Below are 12,571 nucleotides of genomic sequence, written 5' to 3'. Positions count from 1 at the left end.
GTGGTAGAATATATGTCTAGCATGCACTCGGCCCCGAGTTTAATCCCCAGCACTGCAAACAAACAACAAAAATGGGTTATCCAAAATTAGAGTAATTATACAGTCCCCTACTAAAGTAGCTATCCTAACAATAGTCTCAACTTCATTTTTACATTGTTTCAGGAACCAAAGAAAAAATTTTACACACACACTTACACACACACAGCATAACTACAGACTTTAACTTCAGCCTCAAGCTTTTCTGCTATCACCAAGCCAGGTATGCTTTGAAGGGAAAAAAAAAAATACCAATTTTTGTAAGTACCTTAAAGACATAGTTAAACAACTTGTTTCCACTTGTTCTATTCAGGAAAATAGATAGTCAGATGCTCAAGAATTCAATTTACTATGCATTAAAATATTTTGACAATCTGGAGGCCAGGGATTAGATCTAAAGGGCATATTACTGACCCCCAAACCATTCTGGATGGGATTTGAAAGTGCAAGACTTATGAGGTCAACAGTTTCTAGAAGAAATTCTAAAGGTGATACAAGGTTGTAGTTCTAGCCTGTTTTCCTACCCACCTACAAATCTTTCCAAAACTATAGAAGCCCATAAATGCCTAGAAGATTCTCTGGGGATGGTGGAGTCCAAGCTCTGTTTAAAAGTTCCCAGATGAGCCGGGCGTGGTGGTGCATACTTGTAATCCCCGCGCTTGGGAGATGGAGACAGGAGGATCGCGCAGGTTCGAAGTCGCCATGCTGGCTTAAGAGACCCTGTTCCAAATAAAAAATATAAAAATAGGTCTAGGAGTGTAGCCTGGAGGTAAAAGAAGGTTTCCAGGAACCCCAGTACTACCCCCCCAAAAAAAGTTCCCAGATGATCCTGATGTAGCCAAAGTGAAATCACTGAGCTAGTCACTAACTTATTTCACTGAAACATGAATGCACATTAAGAGGGAATTTTTAAAACTATAAACTTAAAAAAAAAAATCCCAAGAGGCAACACTATTTACCATATTTTCCAAAGGTAAAGGAGTTCTGGAGTGTCATAAAATTCTTTTGCTTAACTGGTAAAAGACAAATTTGAAAACCATTATCTAGATTTCTCCCTGTCTTCATGGTGTATATACTTACAGCCCATTATTTATGAACTGACTCTACAAAGGACTTAAGCTCTGTCCTCAAAGGGCACATGTATTGTATTCTGGGAGGGAGAAGCATAAACAAATCAATTCCACATAACAGAGCATATAAATATGTTATTAGAGCAATGAATAAAGTACCATGAGACCAAAGAGGGATGAGCAATTACTGTTATGCAAGATAAATCAAGATAAGTTTAACACATCAGCCATAACTAGACACATAGAGTGGCCCTACTAACTCAGCAGTTTCCAGTACTGAGTAGTGTGCGGCAATGCTGGGGGTCATGGATTAGCTTTACAGGCAAGTAAGAAGAAAAAAGTGGAAACCCTTCTACCTCCGGGTTACACTCCCAGACCTTTTTTTTTTTTTTTTTTTTTTGAAACAGGGTCTCTTAAGCCAGCAAGGCTGGCTTCGAACTTGTGTGATCCTCCTGTCTCCGTCTCCCAAGCACGGGGATCACAAGCGAGCACCTCCACACCCGGCATGGAAAATGTATTTTCAAAGGTGTAGGGAGGCCGGGTGTAGTGGCGCACACTTGTAATCCCAGCGCTTGGGAGACTGAGACAGGAGAATCACACAGGTTCAAAGCCAGCCTCAGCTACTGAGTGAGGCTCTCAGCAACTTAGTGAGACCCTGTTTCCAAATAAAGTATAAAAATAGGTCTGGGCATATAGCCCAGAGGTAGAAAAGCCCCTTTTAGACAAATTGACAGATAAGGAGGAAATATAGTTTGAGAGTCTGGCCGAGTGTCAAAGAAAAAACTATGCCGGGTGTGGTGGCGCACGCTTATAATCCCCGGACTTGGGAGGCGGCGACAGGAAGATCGCACAGGTTCGAAGCCAGCCTCGCTGGCTTAGGAAAACCTGTTTCCAAATAAAAATATAAAATAGGCCTGGGAGTATAGCCCAGAAGTAGAAGGGTTTCCAGAAACCCCAGTACCACAAAACAAAAAACAAAAAACTATTACATTAGGAATGAACTACTAAATACCAGTAAGTGTAAATCATTTGAATTTTTTTTCTAAGTGGTAACTTGTTTGTAGTCAAAGGAAAGTCCTCTGAAAAGTAACTTTACAGTGGTCACATATCTAGGTTCAACAAAGTTAAGCAATGCATGCAGAGCTATTTCTGATGATTTTTGCAATTAACCTAGATAAAACCTACAATCAACGTTTCTGTGACTATTCCACAAAAAAAGCTAGAAGAGTTGCCACAGTGGGATTCTCCCATCAGTTCTTGAAAATTCCAAATTATCTAGTTGGGGAAGAACTATTCCACAGTGCTCCTTCAAGGAAGTTCAGGTCTTCAAAGAGTAATGAAGAACCCAATGCTACAGATGAGTTTTATGAGAACACTTCTTTATGAAATATCTAAATAAGCTAAATTGATGAATAAACAGATTATTATTTTTTTGCTTATACTCAAAATATACTTGTGCCAAAGAAGTGAAACAACTGGCAAAAGGAGGCCATTGTCAAGTAGGCCGATATGAGCAGTATCAGTATCACTAAAGCTAAACTGCAATACCTTATATGCTTGCTAGAAACTGAATAAAACAGACATACTTTCTGCCTTAAGGTTTTGGGGAAGCTCAGTAACCATAATATAATCTCTGAAGAATACCTGGCATTTTTAGCCATTGGTCCACACACAATCTTGCAGCTTCCGTATCAGAATGTCCTCGAATAAATTCCAATTCTTGTAACCCATGAGCATGCTGAAAATCGATTTTTTCCTAAAGATATTAAGAAAAAATTCAATTGGCTTATGATTACTACCTGGTTTCCTTGTGAACAAGATTCTGACATATCAATGACCATGAAATACTGACTACTCTTTATCCCAAGAATTCTACATCAAGAAATCTATTCCAAAAATATACATGTATCAAAATAAAGGTCCACACTCTAAGATTTTGATCCTAACATCATTTACTCAATGTTTGCAACAGCCTACATCAACAACAGGGTACTGTTTACATAAATTATGATATATTTATTTAATGGACATCATTAAAAACACTAACCAAAACTTTTCAGTGCTGTGAAAATATACTTTTGATATCAAGTACATCACCAAACTGTACTAAACAAATGAGGCAAAACAGAAACAAATAATTTCGCCGGGCATGGTGGTGCACGCTTGTAATCCCCGCGCTTGGGAGGTAGAGACAGGAGGATCGCGTAGGTTCGAAGCCAGGCTCAGCTACTTAGTGAGGCCCTTTAAAAAAAAAAAAAGAAAAGAAACAAATAATTTCAATTTATATGCAACTACACCTAAAAAGGGGAAACAAACTAAGATCCATATTTTAAATTTTATTAAGATTCTACATGGTAATGAAAATATGAAAGATTATTTTCATTTCAAATTTTCTATATTTAACTTGAAATATACAGAGGAGCCTGCTAAATACCTGTTCAGTGAATAATATTAGTATCAGACACTCATTAGCAATTAATATATGCTGGTATAAAGCATTTGTTGCCATCTAGATCAAGGGTTGGAAAACATTTCCAAATAAGCCAGAGAGTAAATATTTTAGTTTTGCAGGCGACACAGGCTCTATGACAGTGTCTCCACTCTGCTGTAGCACAGGAGCAGCCAAAGACCAGTGTGCAAACAAGTGAGCATGGCAGTGTCCAGTAAAGGTCGATGTGCAGAAGCAGGTAGCGGACCTGCTGGAAGTCTCGAGGCCTACTTACATTACCCACAAAGGTATTTTATACTAACCATGCTGTATATAACAACTAGTACTTGCCACCTACCATGTGCCAGGCACAGTTCTAAAAGTGGTTTAAATGTTCACAATGGCCTTATAAAAAAGTAGGTACTATTACTGTTCCTATTTATAATAGAAATACTGAGGTACAACTAGAGAAGTCAAATAAATTGCCTAAGCCAAGTGTGGTGGCGCATACTTATAATCCCAGTATTTGGGAGGCAGAGACAGGAGGATCACAAGTTCATGGCCAGCTTCAGCTTCTTAGTGAGGCCTCCACAACTTAATGAGACCCTATTTCAAAATAAAAAATAAAAAAAATAGGGCTGGGAGTGTAGCTCAGAAGTAGAATGCCCCTGGGTTCAATACCCAGTTCTGCAAAAAAAGTAAATACATTGCCTAAGGATATATAACAGAATGTCAGGATTCAAGCGCTCACAATCTGATTGTAGAATTTGTGCACTAAACAAGTGTCTCATACTGCCTCTTGGAAAGATTTATATGTAGTTGGCCCTTCATACCCATGTGTTCCACAGCATGAATATGACTATAAACTTCTGGAAAAATATTGCATCTGCACTGAATATGTACAGACTTTTTTCTTCCTTTTTTTCCCCTTAATTTGATTGCAGAGAAGTTTGAATAATGTATATAAAGCATATTAAATTCCTAGAAATTGTTGGGCATGGTGGCACACGCTTGTAAGCACAGCAGTTGGGAGGCAGAGACCAGAGGATCACGGTACACGGACAGCCTCAGCTACTTAGTGAGGCCCTTCTCAACTCAGTGAGACCCTGTTTCAAAAAATAAAGACTAAAAAAGTAGGACTGAGGGTGTAGCTTGGAGGCAGAATGCCCCTGGGTTTCATCCCCAGTACCACACACACACACACAAAAAAAAGAAAATCCTAGAAATTATTATTTTGTGACTGTACTTTGAACAATATTGTATAGATTTTCTTTGTATAGATTTTCTTTAGATTAAAATCTTGATCCACTATCTCCCTCTATTTACCCTTCCTTATAGAAAATTTTGTTACATTACAAAGTAAGCCACTTATTCTGGCCTGTATCTTGCATCATTCTCTAAACAACATAGTGAAACAACTATTTACCTAGCACTTACACTGCATTAAATATTTTAAATAACCTTTTAAGATTTTAAGGTATACAGGAAGATGTGCATAGGTTGTATGAAAATACTAAGCCACTTTATATAAGGGACTTAAGCATCCAAAATTCTAATATTAAAATAAATCCCTACAAATACTGAGAGATAAATACACTTAAAAAAATATCACAGACCCAGAGACACAAGCCAAAATAATAAATAGCCTCCTTAGCAATGTAACAAAATTTTCTATAATGAAGGGTAAATAGAGGGAAATAGTGAATCAAGATTTTAATCTAAAAAAATCTATACAATATTGTTCACAGTACAATCACAAAATAATAATTTCTAGGACTTTAATATGCATTATATACATTATTCAGAATCCTCTGCAATCAAATTAAGTCTATAAACACTGGATTTGTTTTGTTGTGTTGTTATTTTCCTCAGTACTGGGGACTGAACCCAATAACATTCTACCTCTGAGCTATCCCCTCAGCCCTTTTATGTTTTTGTGTTTTGAAACAGGGTCTTACTAGGTTGTTAAGAGTCTACATTGCTGAGGCTGTCCTCGAACTTGCAATCCTCCTGTCTCAGCCTCAGATGTACTGGGATTCCAGGCGTGGACCACCATGCCCAGCTAAACACTGGTTTTCAAATAGAATTGCTTGTTTCTTACTTCTACTCCAGAGTTTGACCATCCTCAAGGCAATGCCGACCTACCCCTAAGGGACGCCTGTCCGCACTGAGAGATCTCCCAGTGATGCCTATGGCATCTTCTAAAGTGGGCCATGCAAGAGGTGCTGTGTTAGTCTTCATTTTGCACACAGCACCTCTTCTAAACCCTGCTCTGAATTTCTTCTTTTTACTATTTAATTTGGAGAGAAATTTCTTCTTTTTGCTACTTATTTAATTTGGAGAAAAATTTCTTCTTTTTACTAACTAATTTGGAGAGAAAGACTTAGGTCTGAGAAAGTGGTTTGACTCTGGTAGAAAATAACCTTTCAAAAGCTTATTCTAGAAAACCCCTGATAAAATATTTTCAATCCTATGACAGTAACCCAAATCTTTTAATCACTCATCTGGTTTGAGAAATCCCATAATTTTAGATTTCTAAAAACAAAATTCACTCCACTAATTTTATGTTTTTCTTCTTTTCCATTTGGGATCAGAATAAAAAGAAAAACTAGAAGAGAGATGTAAAAAGCCATTATGAATTACTACAATCTGATGAGCTATCTAGGGTACATGTTGAACCTGAATTCAATCATAGATGTTTTTGAGTAAAGATTTATCTTTACATCTTTATTAAAATCCATTCTATAAATTAGTAAAACACCAATTAAAACAGCCCCATACCCGGAATGCTCTGTTCTTCTCTTCTTTCTGCTGCTTCTCCACTTCAACATGGCGGGCAAGACGAGCCAGAGTTAATGCAACTTTATCCTTCTGATGGTCAATATAGTCTTTACGCATAATATTCTCCTGTAATAAAAAAAATTTTTCATTCCTTTTAATATAAAATTGGCATTTGGATAACATACCCATTTGTCAAAGTTATTATACAAAAGACCATTTGCTTCTGTTATCATATTTCTTTTTTCTTTTTTTTTGCGGGTCTGGGGATGGAACCCAGGAGCATTCAACCTCCGAGCTACACCCCCTGCCCTATTTTTTATTCTTTATTTTGAAACAGGGTCTCACTGAGTTGTGGAGGGTCTCACTAGGTAGCTGAGGCTGTCCGTGAAACACGATCCTCCTGTCTCCGCCTCCCAAACGTTGGGACTACAAGTGTGCGCCACCACGCCCGGCTACTTTTCTTTCTTTCTTTCTTTCTTTCTTTCTTTCTTTCTTTCTTTCTTTTTTTTTTTTTTGTGTGTGTGTGTGTGTGGTACTGGGGATAGAGCCCAGGGGCCTTCTTCCTCCTGGCTATCCTCCCAGACCTTTTTTATATTTTTATTTGAAAACAGGGTCTCAATTAAGTTGCTGAGAGCCTCGCTAAGTAGCTGAGGCTGGCTTTGAACCTGTACAATCCTCCTGTCTCAGTCTCCCAAGTGTTCACCACCATGCCCAGCCTTTATTATCATATTTCTAAAAACCTATCTTGTGTATTCTCTATTTTATGTGAATTTTTTTTTTTTTTTTTGGTGGTACTGGGGGTGAAACCCAGGGGCTTTCTACCTCCGGGCTATACTCCCAGAACTATTTTATATTTTATTTGGAAACAGGGTCTCACTAAGTGGCTGAAGCTGGCTTTAAACCTGTCCAATTCTCCTGTCTCAGCCTCCCATGCACAGAGATTACAAGTGTGCACAACCACGCCCAGCTTTATATGATATTTTATAGGTCAGCCAAGTATAACTGACATGCTAAGAAAAGAAAATGAAATCATATGAAATGTTCAATTAATACCACAAAAGGCAAAAATAAGAAAAAAGTAATAAATATGGTAGATCCAACTATATTAGTAACCTCTTTAAGTGCAAATGAGCCAAATATACTGACTAAAGTACAGATTATCAGAGTTTAAAAAAAGAAGAAAAGAAAAGCAGAGGATGAGATAGGAAAGTTACAGGGTAGAGGCCAGCTTTAGCCACTTAGTGAAAAAAAAACCACAGCAATTTAGTAAGACCTTGCTTTTAAAATGAAAAAAAATAAAAAGGTCTGGTGTGTATAGCTCAGAGGCAAAATTCCCCTAGGTTCAATCACAGTACCCCACTTCAAAAAAAGGCAAAGAGATGGGAAAAGATATATTTGCTATCACAAGTCAAAAGAAAGTAGGAACAGCTATATTAACTGTAGATAGAGCAGATTTGAGGTCAATCAAAGTTATCAGAATGTCAAAGGATAATACAGAAAATATTACAAACAACTCTATGCCAACTAATTCAATAACCTAGAAAAAATAAGACCAATTTTTTCCAAAGGCACAATCTGTCAAAACTCATACATAAAATAGAAAATCTAAATAAGCCTATAACTATTAAATCAATAATTAATAACCTCTCAAAATAGAAAATACTTGGACCAGAAGACTCACTAGTAAATTCTATCAACATTTATGAAACAAATTATATACATTCCCTACAAACTCTTTAGGTAAAATCACTTCTTAACTTGTTCTATAAAACCAAGATTACACTAATAACAAAACCAAAAGCACTATTAAAAGAACTACAGAAAATATTGCTAATGAATATAACATATCTAAGCTGGGCATGGTGGCTCACGCTTGTAATCTTAGTACTTGGGAGGCTGAGACAGGAGGATCGCAGTTCTTCGACAGCCTCAGCTACTTAGTGAGACTCTGTAATTTAGTGAGACCTTGTTTCAAAATAAAGAATAAAAACAGAACTGGGGTTTAGGTAGCTGGGAGGTAGAAGGCCCTTGAGTTCCAGTCTCAGTACCATACACAGACACACAAAGACTATAACAAATGCAAAATTCCCTAACAAAATATTAAAATCAAACCCAACAATATACACAAAGAATCAACCACCAGAATGAAGTGGAATTTAGCCAACGTATACAAAGTTGGTTCAATATTAAAAAAAAATTAATATAATTTATCACATCAACAGTCTAAATGAGAAAAATCACAGAATCATATCAAAAGATGCAGGAAAACATGTAAATTAATCCAATGTTCAGTAATGATTTAAAACAAAAAACCAGTCCGGTGTGGTGGCGCACGCTCGTAATCCAGCATTTGGAAGGCTGAAAACGGGAAGATTGCGATTTGCACGCAACCTCAGCTACATAGTGAGGCCCTTTGCAACTCAGTGAGACCCTGTTTCAAAATAGAGAATAAAAAAATAGGGATGGAGGTGTAGCTCGAAGGTAGAATTCCCCTGGGTACAATCCCCAATACCACCAAAAGGAAGGAAAAACAAACAAGCAAACATAAAAAACCTTCAAGCAAACTAGAAATAGAAGGGAACTCCTCACCTTGATAAGGATCATCCGCACAAAAAATCTACAACTACTATTACACTTGATAGTAAGAAATTCAAAGTTCTCACATTAAAATAAGGAACAAGGCAAGAACTCCCCTCTCACCACTGCTTTTCAACGCTGTAATCAAACTCCAAGATAATGAAATAGGAGGAGAAAAGGAAATAGAAGTATATAGACTGGAGAGGAAAAATAAAATTTCTTGTTTATAAGTTAACAAACATCTATGTAGAAAATACAAAATAATTGAAATTTTAAAAGACTCCTGTAATTAATAAGTGGTTATAACAAGATGTAGGATACAAAGTTAACCTATAAAAGTCAATTACTTTCCTATAAAAGCCAGGAATAGGCCAGCAAAACTTGAAATTTAAAATATATTGCCGAGGGCGGGGTGTGCGGGGGGCAGAGCAGAGGTGCAGAACCACCGCCAGGCCCTCTGCTTGTCTGCCGCCATGGGAGTGCAGTGGAGACCATCTCCCCCGGAGACGGGCGGGCCTTCCGAGGTGCGGCCAGACCTGGGTGGTGCACTACACCGGGATGCTCGGATGCTCGGAGATAAAGACATTTGATTCCTCTCGGGACAGAAACAAGCCCTTTAAATGTATGCTAGGCAAGCAGGAGGTGATCTGAGGCTGGGCAGAAGGGGTGGCCCAGATGAGTGTGGGCCAGAGAGCCAAGCTGACCATCTCCTCAGACTATGCCTACGGCGCCACTGGTCACCCAGGCATCACCCGCCATACACCACTCTCCTTTGATGTGGAGCTTCTAAGACTGGAATGACAAGAGTGGCTCCTCTCTCAGCTCCCTGTTCTTGGATCTGCCATGGAGGGATCTGGTGCCTCCAGACGCGTGCACATGGATCCATACGGAGCTTTCTCTGACGTCCCATGGCACTCTTTGTATAAACATCTACCCGACTGAATGTGTCCGTCACTCTGCTTTGCTTCCCACACTCCCATTTCCTCTTCCCCTTCTCAGCTGTGTGTTTACCTAAACTATATGCCATAAACCTCAAATTAATCATTTTGTTTTTGTTTTGGGGTGAAGATTTGGTTTCAATCTTTTGGATATAGGTTTCCCATGAAGTATATTGTCAAGTATAACAGCACAGTGATGGGTTAACTTTAGAATAGGAATTGGTGTTGGGGTGGGGTTTGCAAGAATATTTTATTATTTTTGGATGAAATTTTTATCTATTATATATTGAACATTCTTGCTGCTGTGCTGCAAAGCCATAGCAGACTTGAGATGCTGTTGAGGGCTGAATTATTCTCTAATATGAGAGATGTCTTAGGGTTATATTAAAAGCCCTACTCAAAACTGAGTTGGGAGAGGGGAGAGCCTTTGTCTCTGCTAACCCCATCCACCCTCCCCTGAACCGCTCTGCCTTTTGAAAGCAGATCACTTTCACTGCCATGTTAGACACTACAGGTATCTGTCCCTGGGCCAGCAGGGACCTCAAGCCTTTGTGACCTGGCTTTTTCTTTTTCTTTTTTTTTCTTGCTCCTTTCATCCTCTGGGTTTTCTAATGAATATTCAGGACTTTTGTAATATCCTAACTATCCAAGCTCTACTTCCTAAATTTTAAGAACTTTAATTGAAAGCTTAAATTGAAGGTGCTATGTGTGGACTTACAATGAAAGCCCAGCCATCTTGACAAATCCTTGAGTGTGCTCTAAGAAAACGACGCTGGTCATCGGCACTTCAGCATCTCCTGTTTTGCGATGCTTGGCTCTCTGCTGATCTCAGAGTTTCCTGGCTTTTCCTCCCGCAGACCCTTCTTACCCTCTGCTGTCCTGTGTAGTGATTTGGTGGGAGAAATTGTTGCTTTGTACCCTGCCTCCCCCACACCACATATGAGTTTCCAGTTTTATTATTGCAATAAAAGTGCTTTTACACTGGCTTTTCTCAAAAAAAATATATATATATTGCCGTTTACATTAATACCCTCCATAACAAAATACTTAGGTTTTAATCTAACAAAATATGCACAACATCTTCATGAGGAAAATTATAAACCTCTGATAAAAGAGAACTCTGATTTACTAAAAGAATGAAGAGATTCCCTGTTCATGGATAAGACAACTCAATATTGTCAAGATGTTAGTTCTTTTCAGCTTGGTCTGTATAATCAGCACAATGCAATCAAAATCCCAAGCAGGTTATTTTGTAGATATTGAGAACTTACTCTGAAGTTTATATGGACAAAAAGTCCATAATAGCAAACTCAACATTTAAGAACAAAGTTAGAAGACTGACACTACTTGACTTACTATGAACCTGCAATAATCAAGACTATGTGGCATCATCAAAAGAATAAACAAAAACATCAACAGCACAGAATAGAGGGTCCAGAAACAGACTTCCTCAATATAGTCAGTTGATCTGGACATCCTCAAGCAAAAATATTAAGCTAAACCCTGACCTAATACCCTTCACAAAAAATGAATGCCAAATAGACTACAGAACTAATGTAAAACACAAAACCATTAAAATCCCAGAAGATAACATAGGAAAAAATCTGGAGAGCCTTGGTTATGGCAATCACTTTTAGAAACAACACCAAAGGCATGGTCCATAAAAGAAATAACTGAAAAGTAGACTTCATGAAAATTAAAAACTTCACTGCAAAAGGCAGCACCAAGAGAATGAAAAGCCACTGATGAAGAAAATATGTACAAGGCACATCTAATAAAGAACTGTATTCCAGCAGATTTGAAGCCAACCTCAGCAATCTTTTGAGACCCTTCACAACTCAGTGAGACCCTGCTTCAAAAAACAAAAAGTAAAAAACGGCTGAGGATGTATCTCAGAGGTAGAATAAAATAAAGCAGAATGCCTCTGGGTTAAATCCCCAGTACCATTAAATAAATACATAAATCAATTAGATAGTTAATTAAGTAATGCTAGGGGTATAGCTTGGAGGTAGAATGCCCTGGGTTCAATCACCAGTACTACAAAATAAATAAATAAATAAAATAACAAAAGGTTGTGGTGGTGCTCACTTTAATCCCAGCATTTCAGAGACTGAGATAAGAAGATCACAGTTCAAGGACAGCCTTAGCTACTTAGTGAGGCCCTTTGCAACTCAGTGAGACCTTGTTTCAAAATGAAAAATTAAAAAGTAGGGCTGGGTGTGTAGCTCAAGAGGTAGAATGCCCCTGGGTTCCATCCCCAGTACAGAAAAAAAAAAAAAGTTGCTACTCTTAGACCAAACAAAATATTTCCTACATTAAGTCACTTATGCAGCCATATAGATGTCAAGAATAGGTTTTAAGAGGAATTTTGTCTAATTCCTCAAGAGTAACAAGAAATATTGTGTAAATATTTTGGGGACAAGAAGGCAGCCATGTTTTAGATAAACTAGAAAGTCTTGCCCTCTGCCTAATAATTCCACTGGCATTTAACTTTTGCCTAGACCACAACAAAACCACTCAAATATTTAAGTAATATTAATTCAAGAAAAGTTTACATAATATTTATTCTTCTAAAAGTATCCTTTAAAGCAAAATTAATGATTCTCTGGTTTCTATAATAAATTACATATTCTAGATACAAACCTAAATTGAAATGAAAACTAGCTGGGTATTGTGGAGTACGCTTGTTATCCCAGCATTTGGGAAGCTGATACAGAAGGATTGCGGTTCACCAACAGCCT

The 12,571-nt window shown here is 37.9% G+C and overlaps 2 protein-coding genes across 2 annotated transcripts in view; one reads left to right on the top strand and one right to left on the bottom strand.

Annotated features, from left to right (window-relative positions):
* Positions 1–12,571, bottom strand: part of LOC308266004 (E3 SUMO-protein ligase ZNF451-like) — a gene marked incomplete at both ends in the record, with an annotated part of 99,165 nt that overhangs the window by 55,893 nt on the left and 30,701 nt on the right. Inside the window, 2 exons of the mRNA XM_080700068.1 lie at positions 2,751–2,862; positions 6,316–6,441. Of these exons, the coding sequence (XP_080556194.1) occupies positions 2,751–2,862; positions 6,316–6,441 (238 nt within the window). The remainder of the gene's footprint in view (positions 1–2,750; positions 2,863–6,315; positions 6,442–12,571) is intronic.
* FKBP1C (FKBP prolyl isomerase family member 1C) lies at positions 8,460–9,693 on the top strand (the record flags this gene model as incomplete). Its single annotated transcript, XM_080700565.1, is given in 4 exon segments — positions 8,460–8,489; positions 9,299–9,404; positions 9,407–9,540; positions 9,544–9,693. Coding segments are annotated over 4 exon segments (420 nt in total).

Source organism: Muscardinus avellanarius (genome assembly GCF_963383645.1).
Source record: "Muscardinus avellanarius genome assembly, chromosome: 8".
Classification (NCBI taxonomy): domain Eukaryota; kingdom Metazoa; phylum Chordata; class Mammalia; order Rodentia; family Gliridae; genus Muscardinus; species Muscardinus avellanarius.
Note: the sequence above shows the minus strand (reverse complement) of the source record. Positions and strands in the feature narration are given on the sequence as shown.